The 14443-nt window shown below is 35.2% G+C and overlaps 1 protein-coding gene across 5 annotated transcripts in view; it reads right to left on the bottom strand.

Annotated features, from left to right (window-relative positions):
- SCN2A (sodium voltage-gated channel alpha subunit 2) overlaps positions 1–14443 on the bottom strand; it is a 78756-nt gene that overhangs the window by 17172 nt on the left and 47141 nt on the right. For all 5 annotated transcript variants that reach the window (XM_009676187.2, XM_009676185.2, XM_009676186.2 and 2 more), the window contains exons 18-20: positions 3513–3633; positions 2983–3137; positions 1573–1746 (exon numbers count right to left, since the gene is read on the bottom strand). In XM_009676187.2, coding sequence (XP_009674482.1) covers positions 1573–1746; positions 2983–3137; positions 3513–3633 — 450 coding nt within the window. The remainder of the gene's footprint in view (positions 1–1572; positions 1747–2982; positions 3138–3512; positions 3634–14443) is intronic.

The raw sequence follows: 14443 nt of genomic DNA on the forward strand, positions 1-14443 counted from the left end.
CCTGTGACTCCTTTAACCACTTCATCAATTCTGGCTTGTACAACGCTGGTCTGGTCTGCAGGCAGATGAGAAAATATACTAGAATAGCTGTAAAATAAATAATACAATTATCTTTCATCAATAATCCTTAGAAATGTATTTATAGTAAACCATTGGCAAGGAGTGGCCCTAGTAAAAAAACAATTCCATGTCTTCCATTACCCAGCATTTAATGCCCTTCCAACCTTCCTGTTCTCTCTTATTTGTCTCACTTCCAAATTAATCTTTTTGTTTAGTTATCTCTATCCCCCGGCTAAACACTAAAAAAAGGAAAAGTACTTCAGAGAGTAACTTTTCTCCACGAAAAAATCCATTAGGATAAGGTTGCCATGACAAACTAAGAAAGTTTTTCATAAAGTTCACAGAGGTAGCTAAAGCACAGACTATCAAACAAGAAGTAAGTATTTGTTAAAAACACAATAAACATGTAATGACAGTATGAAGTATTATTCATTGTGTCTCTGTAAACTCACTGCTCATGATGATTTATGCAATCTCATTACTGATCCAATAACTTCAGTAGGGTACAGACTCAACCACAGAATACTAGGTGTGCATATAGCTACTTTTTATCACAGAATCAATAATGTTGGTGCAGTTGTAATGTTTTCCAAGCTCTACGTAGCAGAGACTTCATGGTGTATCATATCACTGCATTCTGAGGGAGATGAATAATGTATCATGATTTCTACGGAATTCTGCTGCTGATCACAATGAGTGAATATGAGTGAATTCAATGAGTTAATTCAAGGCACATCCTTACCTTGCATTCCACGCGAATTACATATGCAGAACGGACATACATATACATATGTGTATTAGCATATACAGATGTAGTCAGGCTATGGGGGATGGAAGGGAAATGAATGTCTGCTCTACAGTTAAAGATCTGTAGACTTCCATTTTTGCTACCTAATACTGTGAGCATGTACGCTTGAAGTTATGCCACTCCTTTCCCTAGGTCCTTGAGACTATGTGGATGCTCCTTGATGAGGCAGCCTTTTGAAAGAGATCTGAGTACTAAGGACACTCCTCTAGCGTGCTCCAAGTGCCTCTTTAAGGTCCTCATGTGATGCAGTGAAAAATCCCAGAATACTGCGTAGTACAATGGAACTGAGAGTTTCTTGCAGCATTTTCCTTTCTGATTACACTGACTAAGTGATAGGACATTTATAGTAATTAATTAAAATGTTTAAAACCTTAAAAGAAATTGCATTCAAATAATCAAATTCCCATATGCAGTAAAAACTAAAGAGGATGAACAGCATCCTTTCCATGCAGCAAAAGCAATTATTAAACGGCATCATTTAAAATGAGCATTAAAGCATCATAAAACTACAGCATATCAGCAAAACACCTTTATAGTAATAAATATATCTATATAATTTTTCTCTTTGGAACAGAATTAAAAACTGTATCACAACAACAGTTTTAAGACAGAGTTCTCATTGGATAGAATAGAAAGTTTACCTTAAAAACATAATACTCTGATTTTTACAGCCTGTAGTACAGGATATGAAAAAGAATACATACATCAACAATCAGGAAGTCCAGCCAGCACCATGCATTAGTGAAATAGGTTTGAAAGCCATAAGCCACCCATTTTAAAAGCATTTCCAGAATGAAGATGTAAGTGAAAACTTTGTCAGCATATTCCAGCATGGTCTTGATAGTTTTACGTTGTTCTATGTATATATCTTCAAATGCCTGTGAAAAAAGATTTTCAAAGACATAATTAAATGGCTTCACAATTTGCAATGTAGGATACAGTAGCCAAGAAAGAATTTGAACTGGAAAGATATATGTGATGATAAGCTATAAGCTAGTTCTTCCCTCAAGCATAACTTTCCCTTTCACTCCATGCTGTAGTCCTTTCAGAATGCTAACTCCAAATACAATATTCGGCTGTTGGCTGAGCTGAATGGTGATCCATGAAACTCACTGTAATACAGTTCTCCAGCTCTCATTTGCTCTCATTTTCATGCATAGCTATTCTTATTGACATAAGGATTTCCTCTGTGGTAGCTACAACTTTAGAGCAAAACGGTATTAGGGACTTAATACTGGCTCTTGTGATATGGAATTTTTGAGAAAATAATAATTGAAATCGAACTATACAGACTAACCCACAAAGCAATCCTGAGCACAGATTAATAACTCTCCCTTCAAAAGGAATTGTCTACATTGATAGAGAATCACCATGCACTGGATCCCAAGTGTGGCAAGTACAGTATATTCTGCTCCTGTTGTGAAGTACTAATTTCTTCAGTACTTACTCAACACACTTGATTTAATATCCTGGTAAAATGTGATATTGGTAAAAAAAAATTGTAATTTTAATATATAACTTATAATAATCTATAGTAATCATTACATATTGCATATATCATACAATACATGATATAATATGGAATAATTATATATAATATATAATAATATTTCATGGTTTATGATTTTTAAAATTTTTTAAATTTGTGGTAAAATTTGGTAAAGTAACTGAATAACTTTTGCACCTTACATCTCAGTTTGACAATCCAAGTTGCTGGTGATACATTCCTAGCTCAGCTGTGGTTTATTATAAATCTATATAAATCAGAAAAAAGCTAACAAATCATACTGTATTTGTGACTGAAGAAAACAAAAGAAAAGTTACTAACATGTAAAAGAAATGTGAAGACATGTTAGTACCGGTCTGATACAACTAAGTTCTTTCTTCCATGAACATTAGATATTTTGAACTCTCCGCACACATTTCTTTCATAGCCTGTGAGAAAACTTACATATCATACAATACATACTAAATGCTTGTTGATATATTTTGATATTAGAACACAAATGAATTAGATACTAAGTTCTGACATGTCATCTGTAGCTATATAATTAACTATAACTCCAAAAGCTTGCTACTTAAAATATCGTACAATTGTTTCACATTGAATTTACCAGAGCACCACTGCTGAGAAGAATCATGAAGACAATGAAGGTCTCAAACCAGTTGTGTTCAACAATCTTGTAGCAAGTTTTCCTAAGGTTCCACCAGATTTTCCCTTTCCCATCTTCTACGCTGACTTGACAGCATTTGAATCTCCGCACACAGCCTGGTTAAGTGTGATATTAAGTTGTGAGACGTTAGAATAAGGCAAATATTAGGAATCACAAATGAACAGAAGTCATCTGGCTAATTTCAGTAATACTGCACTAGATGCTTGTAAATAAGTATCTTCCTGAGTATCTGAGGGCTTTAGTTTCAATATTTGAAGTGAAAGTTTTGTAGCTCTTATAATACCTACCAAGGACAGAGAAAGCACCAGAACAGCACATACATGGCAGTACCTCTGAAGGAGATACTAATACAGAAAGAAAACAGAACCATAATCACAAAACTACCTCTTAATTCTACCTGAGAGTAGAACCCAGCCCAAAAAACAACATAGTTAGGTCTAACCACCGTGGGTATATTTTGCTTCACTTACCTTCTGTAAAACAAGCCTCTGGCTCCAGAGCTTCTTCAGGTTCTATTTCTGGCTGCTCCCCTTCTGGAGGTAGTCCAATATCAACTGTGCTGCCTTCTGATGAACTGGATGCATTTAATTTCTGTGAAAGAAACCCCACATATTTTTTTTTTATTTTTATTTTTTATTTTGAATAGATGTTAATGTTTGAAATGCATACCAAAATATTTTGCATGTATTCCGTGCTCTAACGTTAAAAGAAGAATTTCTTATCTACAATTTATAATGCCAAACTGCTCTACTACAGGTGAGGTCACAAGATTAGAAACTACACCATGTATATTTTCCCTACTGAAAATATTCTGATATTTTTATCCGAGGAATTGCTGAAATGATTACACTGCTATTCTGAGCCACACATAAGAATTCTGAAATAGAATTTCAGTAAGTTTAGAAGTGGGTGCCTTCCATGCTTCATGCTGTTTAATTATTCCAATCATGTGGCTGCATTTTAGATTATATTTCAGATAGCAAACGTCAACACCGATAATTTTTCCAACATCATGACCAAACCAACAGCAAGCTGCACAGATGTATTTTCATGTCTCAAATACATGTTATTCTATCAAGTCTGTAAAATCTAAAAAGTCTGAATATAAAATTTTCACTGTCATTGACATGAAAACACGGATTTCCAGCCATATAGGATATTTTAAATCCATTTATTTCCAAAAGAGCAGCACATTACTTTTAGAGCAGTAGCTGTTATTTTGCATTCTCACTTGCCAATGCATTTTCTGAATTTATTGTGCATTTTGAAACTACTTATTACTCTGGTACAGTACACATACCTGTCAAATAAATAGCCAAAAATTCTTTTTTTGGAGGGCTGAAGTGAAAACAAGTGCTTTAAAAACAATACTGCACCAATGAATCATACTGATAACATAAGCCAAATCTTCAAAATGATTCTTTTACACCCTCCGATTGTGCTGACAACAGACAAATATGAGTACCATAAAAAGTAAAAGCAGTTCTATCACAGCATTCTATGACTCTTCTAATGTTATCACTATGTGGAGTATAACATCAGTAAAATGGCTGCATTGATAAGTAGCTAATTTTATAAAGGGAATGATGTAAGCAGATTTAGAACACAGTTTATGGAGAATTAACTTTAGACAGAGGGATGTTCCATGATAACATTTAAGGTGTATCTTTGCTGACACTTAAAAACTTAAGTTAGAGGCATTATTCCTTTGAAACACGCTCAAGAAGCCCCAATTTCTACAAAGTTTTTTTAAAGGAAAGGTAAATAATATTACTATGTCCATACAGGAAGTACTGGAAGTCTTTGATATAATTTTACATTGCAAACAACATTCACTATGTTCTTCAAACACAAAGAAAATTAATTTCTTTCTCCCTACTGTGATTTTATCAAGTCATACTGACAATCTATTGTGTTGTGATCTTGACATAGGCTTAACTTTGATCTCCATGTACCACAGTGGTCTGCAGCCCATATTTTAGAGGAAGACCATACAAACAGAAATATTTAGTGCATGCATTATTGTATGCATGTAATTTCAGTGAGAGCTGCAAAGCCATTTCCTTTCTGTTTCTTTGAAAATTCCAGTTTATGCATTCATGTGTCATGTTTGTGCATGAGCTTTAGCATCTATGAGGTAAGGTTCAACATATACACATGGATGCACTCTTTTCTGAAGACTAGTATTTCCAAATTTCTCATTGCAACATATTCAAAATTATAGATGATGCATGGCATTCTGGCCGTTGTGGAATACTGCCTCTAAAATAGCGAAACTGGAAAGTATGGGACAAATTCTGCAGTCCTCATTTAAGGACCGCAGTGTTAAAACACCAGTGACTGTCCATCATCCATTTGAGGAAAGGCCAGAAATACCATAAACCCAAGGTACAGTCCAAGGAATTTTATGCATAGCATTTAAATTAACTTGTATCAATACAATACAAAAAAATCACTTTTAAACTGAGAAGTGACTATCTGTTTGTATCTTGTAGAGTTTTATTAAAACGTTGCTTTCATCATTCCAATCTGGTCAGCATTTCTAGCAAAATGCTGCAGTAGTAGCACAGCAAACAAAAATTATGAACTGGTTTAAAATATAAGGTTGAAAGACCTACTGTCCATTTTTAAAGGAAAATGAAGAATTCAGTAACTCAGTCATTATGCAGTGAGTTAATTCAGCATGTGCTAATTTTAAGAAGGAGTAACAAATTCCTATTACTGATGTGGCATAAAACTAGCAGATAACTCAAGATGGAATATTAGATAGAGATTTCTAATATAAGATATCTATAAGGAGAGATCAAAATGATCAGGCAGAAATATGATACAGTAGAACAGTCAATTATCAGGATCATCAGAAATCCATCTTTATTTATGTGGGGCAGTACGCATGGTGAATGATATCTTACAAGTCTCTTCTCACTGAAAATCTGGCATGCTTCTTGTAAAGAGCTGTAATAATAATCACAGGAGTTAAGCTGAATAGATAAATCCTAAATTGATTCAACAGCACTTGATATTTAAAACAAAACAACAACCAAACACTTTATCTGACTGATACTTCAGTTACTCTTCTGTTGTTGATGTGACACAGTACTTCCTTAGCATGCTGTTCTTGAATACCTAAATTTAGCTCCAACTAGATCACTATGTGAAGAAGCGTATTATAAAGATTATTCAATAAATTCAGTCTGTAATGATTCAGTATTATTGGTGATAGTAAAAATTTAACTTCATTCAACAAAAGTAATAATTATATTTTTGTTGCTTTGTTTTTTTCCACATTTAATTTATTGTATGGCATTCTATGCAATATTTAAAAAATTAAGCATGCATTACAAACAGCTAGGAAGTTTTTGTGATACAGCATCTTAAGATCTCAACAAATTCAGTATACTAAGAGAATTTTTCAGTAACAATCACATATTTCCACAGCAAATGTCTTTCCCGGTATAAAGCAACTGACACAGGGATGTTGCACTGATTTCTGTGTTCAACTCAAACCCATCTGGGAATGGAACATGTTATTGCTGATTACATATAATTCCATGTGCTTTAATATACAAAAAGACTTTCCTTTTTCTGCCACCTATTGTGGCTTGCCAGTGTCCACATACACAAAAGCCAGCTGGATGGCTACGCTACCCATAATTGCAGACCTGCATATGTTGGGGATGCAGCGTATGCCCGTTTCTTTACCTGAACATATCTCAAGGTACCCTGATAACTTCTCTTCTGACCAGCATTACGTAAACTGGATTTAGGCAACGCTATGTACTTAACATGCATACAGCTTTTTTAAAAGAATGAACCTGTAGAAACAAGGTAATCAATCATCAGAACCAAACTTTGATATGGCAGCAAGTCCTCTTGGATTCACCGTGCTTCTAGGTTTCAAAAATAGTCGGCCACTCAGATTATAAACCATCTATCAGGATCAAGCATTAGACACTGTTCAAGAATCATGATGCTGGATTGTAAAAGAGAAAGGCTTTCTGAATAATGAGCTAAGGAAATTATTCTCAGAGAAGTCTACTTTTCAAAACCTCAGAATCCTCCATCTCCTTTTCACAGAAGACAATAATGGGACCAAAGTACTTACATGGTTTTAAAGCAGCATTATACTGATCATCATAGATACCTTTATCTTTCATGTCACATTTACCAACAGCAACGCCAGTCATGCTTCAGTCAGCAATACAATACAGTACAAGATACAGTTTTTACTTTAGCTTTCAATATAGAAACTGAAAGTGGAAAGCAGCTTGCCTATCAGAGAAGCATTGCAAAAAGCAGCAGCCAAGTTTAGGTCAGGAAGTTTTAGACATAATTACTTTCTGAACCTTGACAACATCTCATAGATTCATACAATTCTGCTTCACTTACAGCCAGGCCACTTTGAACTTCGAACGTTTCTTTCTTTCTTTATTTCCAAAATGGTAATCTGAGAGTAGCTGAAAAGCTCTTAGTTTAACATTTTTAACAAAGCTTGAACTTTCATTATTGGCCAGGATGTCACTAATTGCTGTTGAAATCAAAATTTAAAGGACTGAAGGAGCAAAGAGCAGAACAGACAGAAGCAGAAAGATGGCTCCAAGAGAAACCACCATTCTGCTTTTGCTTTTAATTTCCTTTCCTCCCAAATACCTGTGAAAATGTTAAATAATAGAAATTATATATTTTTCAATTTTCTCAGACCTGTATGGGTGTCAGCGTGAAAATCAGATGATCTGTGATATAAATAGCGATGTTATATCCAAACTGAGACAGTCCGTTTCAGTACCGCTACACCACCTCTACAAAAATGACCAAGTGGCTGAATACCCTTGCAGTGCTACTGGAATAGCTATAAGAGGAATCTGGATGTCACTCTTTATAGTGCTTATATAGTCAGGCATAACAACTCTATCTGTTAAAAAACCAGAATATTGTAATTCAAGGCAAAACAGTTCTGTGCTGAGTCTTGTTAGCATACTACAAAAAACAGGATCCTTGAACTATAGTCTGCTCTGTAGTTTATTGCTGTTCGTAATTCCTTTGATCTACTTATTTATGAACATTTGAGAAATGAAAATATTTGCAAGAATGTTTGATGAAAGCAAAAACATCCTAAGTAGCAGTGCAAATATTTGCAAAAGCACTCCCACTGGAAGCTACTTTAAAATGGCTCTTTAATTCACACAAGCAATAGTAAAAGGTTATTTCCGAAAGAGAGAAAAGAACTGCTGCTTATAAAGATTAATTAAGCTAACTGCAAGGTGAAACGATACTTCATAATTTAGTATCATCCATTATGAATCACAGTATGCCAATGTTGTGTGACCAACTGACAATCCAAAGACTAAATTTATCACACAGTATTACAGAATTTTGAATAATGAATATTTGTAAATCAAAGTCAGACTTAGATAAATTACTCATTACAAAATATAGGAGAAAAAAAACTATGCAAAAATATATTTTAGTTCTACTGATTTACATTATGTTTTGTGATAATCCAAACGGATGGCAGCACTGTATTGTGCTATGGTGCAGTAAATACTATCAGAACGTTAAATAGGTAAGACGTAAATCATACTGAAGCTAGGGACCCTTTTGTTCAAAGTCCTTAAATTACTTACTAGATGGCTGAACTGTATTTACTACTCAAAAAATGTCTTTAAGTTTCTCACTGCGGACAATTTTAGATGATGGGGAGGCAGTCAGTTTATGAGCATAAATTAAAGAGCTATGGCCAGATTTTGCTATCAGTTTTCTCTTTGCACCTCTACACTTTTAAGTGTGGGTGTAAGTAAGAGCAGAACTGATCTCTGAATGTTTGACCAGCCAAATATCAGTTTTGTATAAGCTTTTTTTACCAAAAGATGGTCACATGCTTTGACTGTGGAAATTAAATGAATTTCATGCTTAATGGTGCTTCAATTACTGCACATTAATCTCCAAAACAACTAAAAAAGCTCATACGACATCTACTGAAGAAAAGCATTTCTAAGAAAAAAAACTGTAAAAAGTAGACACAACTATGTAATAATATGAGTTTGCAGGTTACCTCCATTATAATCTAAAATACAATATTATGAAAATTTTCCGAAACAGCCAAAAGACTCTAAGCATCAACACAATTCACAAATACTACAATTTTGATGGGAAATATACTCTTTGTTTTACATATTCTGCCCTCCTTTCAAAAGGAAAGAAAACCCTTCAAAATTAGAGTCCTGAAAACTTTACCATCAAGACTGGGACACATACGTAGCATGCACTATAAACACTGTCAGAATATCATGAAAACTACAGCGTCTGAACCAAGTCAATGTTGGGGTTGCCAGTCTTGCCTGACCATGCTGTGATGCGAGTCCCGTGACTCAGCAGAGAGCAGCTGTGCATGTTTCTACCGTATTGCAATGAATGGGGCAGGTACATAGCTGAGTAGCATGCAGGCCAGTCAATATCCATTAAAAAGTGATTATATAATATATATAGAGAGAGATATATATGTATAACTTGTTTAGGTAACCTGCGTAAAATTGGTGACACGATGCTCTGCCTCGTTAAAAGGCACCAGAGCTGCATTCTTGACTGATCCAGCTTGGTTTTACCCCTGTGAGAAGTAAGAATGGCAGGAAATGAAGTTCAGGATATAGCACCACTGCTTTTTTTGCTCTGGAAATTCTTATACAGATACAATGGCTGATTAAAGATTTCACACATTTACTTTTCATTAGTTCAGAATAATACGAATATGGGTGAGAACAGGAAACAATAAATATCTTTTAGATTGCTGAATACTGATTAAAGTAAAACGTCCATCGTTACGGTGTTTGCAACAGCATTACGCAATCCCACCGTCTTTAAGGCATTTAAAAATATCTTGTAACTTTGTATATCTTGGTGTAATTACTAGCCTAAAAGTTGCACTTTAAATAAAAATCTAATTATTGCATAGCTATACATGCACTATAAAATTTTCTATACAAGCCATCCCCATGTTTTATATAAACCATCCCCACTTAAGGACCTATCATGAAAGGAAAATTAATTTTTATAGCTTCTGTGCTAGAAAGCAGTAAAGCACCTCAGGTCTATAAACCTTTGTCGATAGGACAACAGTGGCCCTGTATAGATTAATGGCTCTACCGCCATGGTCAAAGTTTCATTTAGGATTTGTTCTTTAATTTCCTTTTCTCATCGTATTTCTCCAGTACCTTTCTTACAGACACAATGTTCTCATACTCATTTCTTCTTTTTTAGGTTGCAATGGCAATTTTCTAGACAAATTCCAATCAGCTTCCAATCAGTGTAGATCCACATGAACTAACACGTACAATATTGTACATGTTTCTAGAAAAGCATAATCTAGCTAACATTTCTATCAAAATACCGGAAAAGGTGCAGGCCATATGTCATAAAGAATTCACCAAACATTAATATACTTAATTAAAACTTGCTAATAAATGATAGTTACTCTGTAGAAATTCAGCTCATTGCCTTACACTGCAATGAATACATGTACGCATGTACGCAGACACAAACAAAAGCACAGATACGCACGCACGCACGCATCAGTATCTGGCTATGTTGTGCTGTGCAGAGTGTTTTCACAGTAGATTGATGCCTACGTTGCCTGTCGTCAGGGAATCTGCTGTGTGAATATGGTTTGGTGGCACGTTCTATTTTCAGCACTTTTAGACTGTGGCTGTAAGGAATAAAGCGAGTGCAGAGAAATATGCAGCAACAGCAGAATCATATAAACAGGAAAACCTGAGAGTGCAGAACAGTATGGCATGAAGAAAATAGGAATCATTGAACAAAAAAAAACATTTTCAGACACTCTTTTGACTAAAAAATCATTTTACATAGCCTTCTTTTGCTATGGATCATTTTCATGACAAGAGTGTTGGTCCGGTGATTAACATGTCAGGAATGGCGATTCCTCTTCATATCAAAAAGCATAGTGGTAAGAATCAGCCAGTCAGAAGCAGGAGCTAGGATTATGATCAAAAAAATGTACTTTTGTGCTTAAAATCTGATTGAAATTTAGGCACTTAAATCCAGAAATATGTTCACAGTCATTGCTTAAACGCTGTCTCTCTCTTCAAGGTGACTGAAATTTGTAAAGGTTTTCCTTGAATGTTTCACCTTCAGTTTCTGCAAGAGCAAGAAATTTTGGTCCTAAATATGCTCAGAAGCGTTTCAGGCTTGACCAGTCTAAATTGCTCGGCAGTAGGTCATTCCTGACTGAATATGCATTTCTTTGTCTAATCATCTGAGGTATTTTTAGGAGTTCTTAAAGCAAGGTTAATACACACGTATAAAGAATTAAGTGCCTCCAAGAATGCAGTGATAACACTTTTTGCTTTTAAAATATCGCATCTGGAGGTGAAAGCATGCCTCTTATAATGGTAGCCTAATGACGAGAGTCCATGTCTCAGATGTGGGAGAATCCACTTCAGTATTCTCCCTAAAGGAATTCAAACCAATATTTTTGCCTCCTTGAAGAATAACCAAGTGAGGATCTGTCCACTGGGAAAAGGACAGACTTAGCTAATTAGAGCTACTTGTCATACCATCCTGTTATATGACGGAGAAACAGATGTGCCACTGTCACTGTGGTCATATCTAGTGCTGCTAACCATCAGCCTTTAGGTTGGTTTGAATAACGGACCTCCTCCACCTCTTCTGCTAGTGAGGTTATGCTCCTGTGCAGTAAATAATTAAAAACTGAGTGGACTACAAAAAAGAGGGAGAAGCAAAAGGGAGAATGCTGGTAATCAGGGAACTCATGTGGGAAATTCACATTTTAGTCCATACTCCAAGGCAGTTCCTGTATTTTAGCCATTGACTATTGTACATAAACATTTATGAACAGTTTTTGCAGCAGGCAAAGAAGGCTTCTTTATCAAAATAAAGGCCATAATCATTAGGCAATACCAAAAGTCATGTTCCTTTCTGCTGCCACCATTCAGTGAAGCACCAATTTCTCTTTACTGAACAATATTTGCAGCTTCAGCATGAGAAGCGGACAATACTCTACAAATATGGAAAACTCCTCTGATTACATTTTCAGAAATAGATTTCAGAATCAAATAAATCTAATAAACAGTAATGAAATTATATAAAGTAATTTTTTTTCAGTGATTTTAATGACATACAGTATTTAAATTAGTTCAATTACATTTCCAAATTACTTTTTTCAGACAGGTTGCCAATTAGAATTTATCAGAACTATAACCCATTTTGATAAAATTTCACTTACTATGTGCATAGCTGCATAACCATAAAAAAGAACAAGCACAGGAAAAGTATATAGGACACGTTGAAATATGGATTGATTAGCTGCTAACAGGAATGAATGTGATATGGGTGGGAGCCCAAAATAAGGAGTGAAGGGAGGAGAGTTTAAAATAATGTTTTTATGAGTACATACTTCTGAGCCTAGCAGGACTGACCAGTCACCACCTCAGACTGTATCTATGTCAGAGGATTTTCTTTTAGCATCATTCATACAGTAATATCACCTGAGGCATCATTACCAGTTACAATCCATCCACAGAATGAAATAATAGTATCTTCTTCACACTTTCCAACTGAGGTATTTAGAATGTTTTATGAAAAATAATAGGTTTAGGCTGGCAGCACCCTTGAAACTGATAGAATTATTACACTTGCTTCACAGACAAACACAGAATGACAGATGGGTATTTCACCAAGATAGCAATAATTTTGCAAAGAAGAAATCCAAAGTATTCTGTTTGCGAGTACTGAACTTTAACTTATGACCCTTTATTCCCAAACTTTCAGTACATGCTATGGATATCACTAGTTGCTAAGCAGGGAAATGGCGAAAATGATAGATGTACTTGAGCATAACTAGCAGAAAAAAAAAAAAAGCCCAAACTCAGAAGGGCCAGGAAATAGGCCTGTACTAAGACGCTATGTGATTTACATAAAGACAGAGAAATAACCTGTGTCATATGCCATCCTTACAGAGGATCTCACTTTTAGGTGGAGTTTGACAAGGCTGGCAGTAGAACTGGCTGCTCCTTTGGCAGCAATGGCAGTTTTGAAACAGCTAACAATGGAACAATAGAACAAGGGAACAATGGAACAATGCACTCGCCCAGTATTTTGTGAGGTGGCTGGAGGAGATGCCTTTTCTCACCCTAAGCACAAAGATAGAATAGAATTGATCAAAATCCTACTTTTCAGACCAAGAACCTTTCATATAACCACCCTATTCATTATATAGATCAATTAAAGGACAAACTGCAACAGTTTCTATGGTTTCACACCCAAGACATGATTTTGAAGCATAAGAGAAATGCTAATACAAGCAATTTGTAAAAAAAAAAAAAAAAAAGTATTTTTAAAGGGACAATAAGGACATCTCTGAATAGAGACAAGAAAATGGGACTAAATGTATGATGCAGCCACTACGAAGAAGGATCCTGGGGGTTAGAGTGACTAGAAGCTAATCTGTATTTATACCGTGAGATTCAAGCGCGAGGAAATCACTTACGAAAACCTTTATGTTAGTTTATGTCTACACTGCAGCATGCAGTACTCTTCAGAAATACCCGTGCTAATTCTGAATGAACTAGCATTGGTACTAAACATAGCATAGACTTATTCCGCTTGAGGTAGTATACTCCATGCCTCCATCAGCTACGATTACACTGGACAGAGCACTGCATTAACACAGTAATAGTGACTTTGGTATTTACTGCAACTCACTCTGCTGGCTTGGACTTGTCGATTTGACACTGCGTACTGTGACAGACAGAGCTACATTTTATTACTGCTGCAGCAAGTATTGGATTCAAATATCTTAAACTTTTAAATCAAGACAACGGGTAGCCACATGAAGGGATGATATACTGAGATACAAAGCTTCATAACCTTTTTACCACAGGCCATTACTTCAGTTTAATCAATAGTTCTGATCGTATCAGAAAGTACCAATACTATCAGATGGGTTATTAGTGATTTATATGAAATTGTTTAGTGGTGCTAGTCCAGTATTCAAATGTACTTATGGTGTATCCAGAGGTTTTTTGATAGTATCACAAATGTCAAAATGATCAGAACAGACTGTTAATTTGACAGGAAGTCCTCCAGAAAGCAGATAAAATAGTAAACTGTACAGATTAAGTAAGTATGGAGAAACTTGTACAACTGCACACTTTCAGTATCCAGGACTTCAGTATCTAGGACTATCAGATTTTTTCTTTTTCTGGTTAATGCATTAGCTCAACAAAATAAAAGAATATTAATTTTCTTTAAAACTGTCTTCTGCATCTTGATTATTACTATAAATACAATACTGTACTACCACCTCATTCAAAACTAGCAACATTATATCAATTTATCTTAAACATAATTACAAATTTCTGAACAT

This window comes from Struthio camelus, chromosome 6 (genome assembly GCF_040807025.1).
Source record: "Struthio camelus isolate bStrCam1 chromosome 6, bStrCam1.hap1, whole genome shotgun sequence".
In the NCBI taxonomy this organism is placed as follows: domain Eukaryota; kingdom Metazoa; phylum Chordata; class Aves; order Struthioniformes; family Struthionidae; genus Struthio; species Struthio camelus.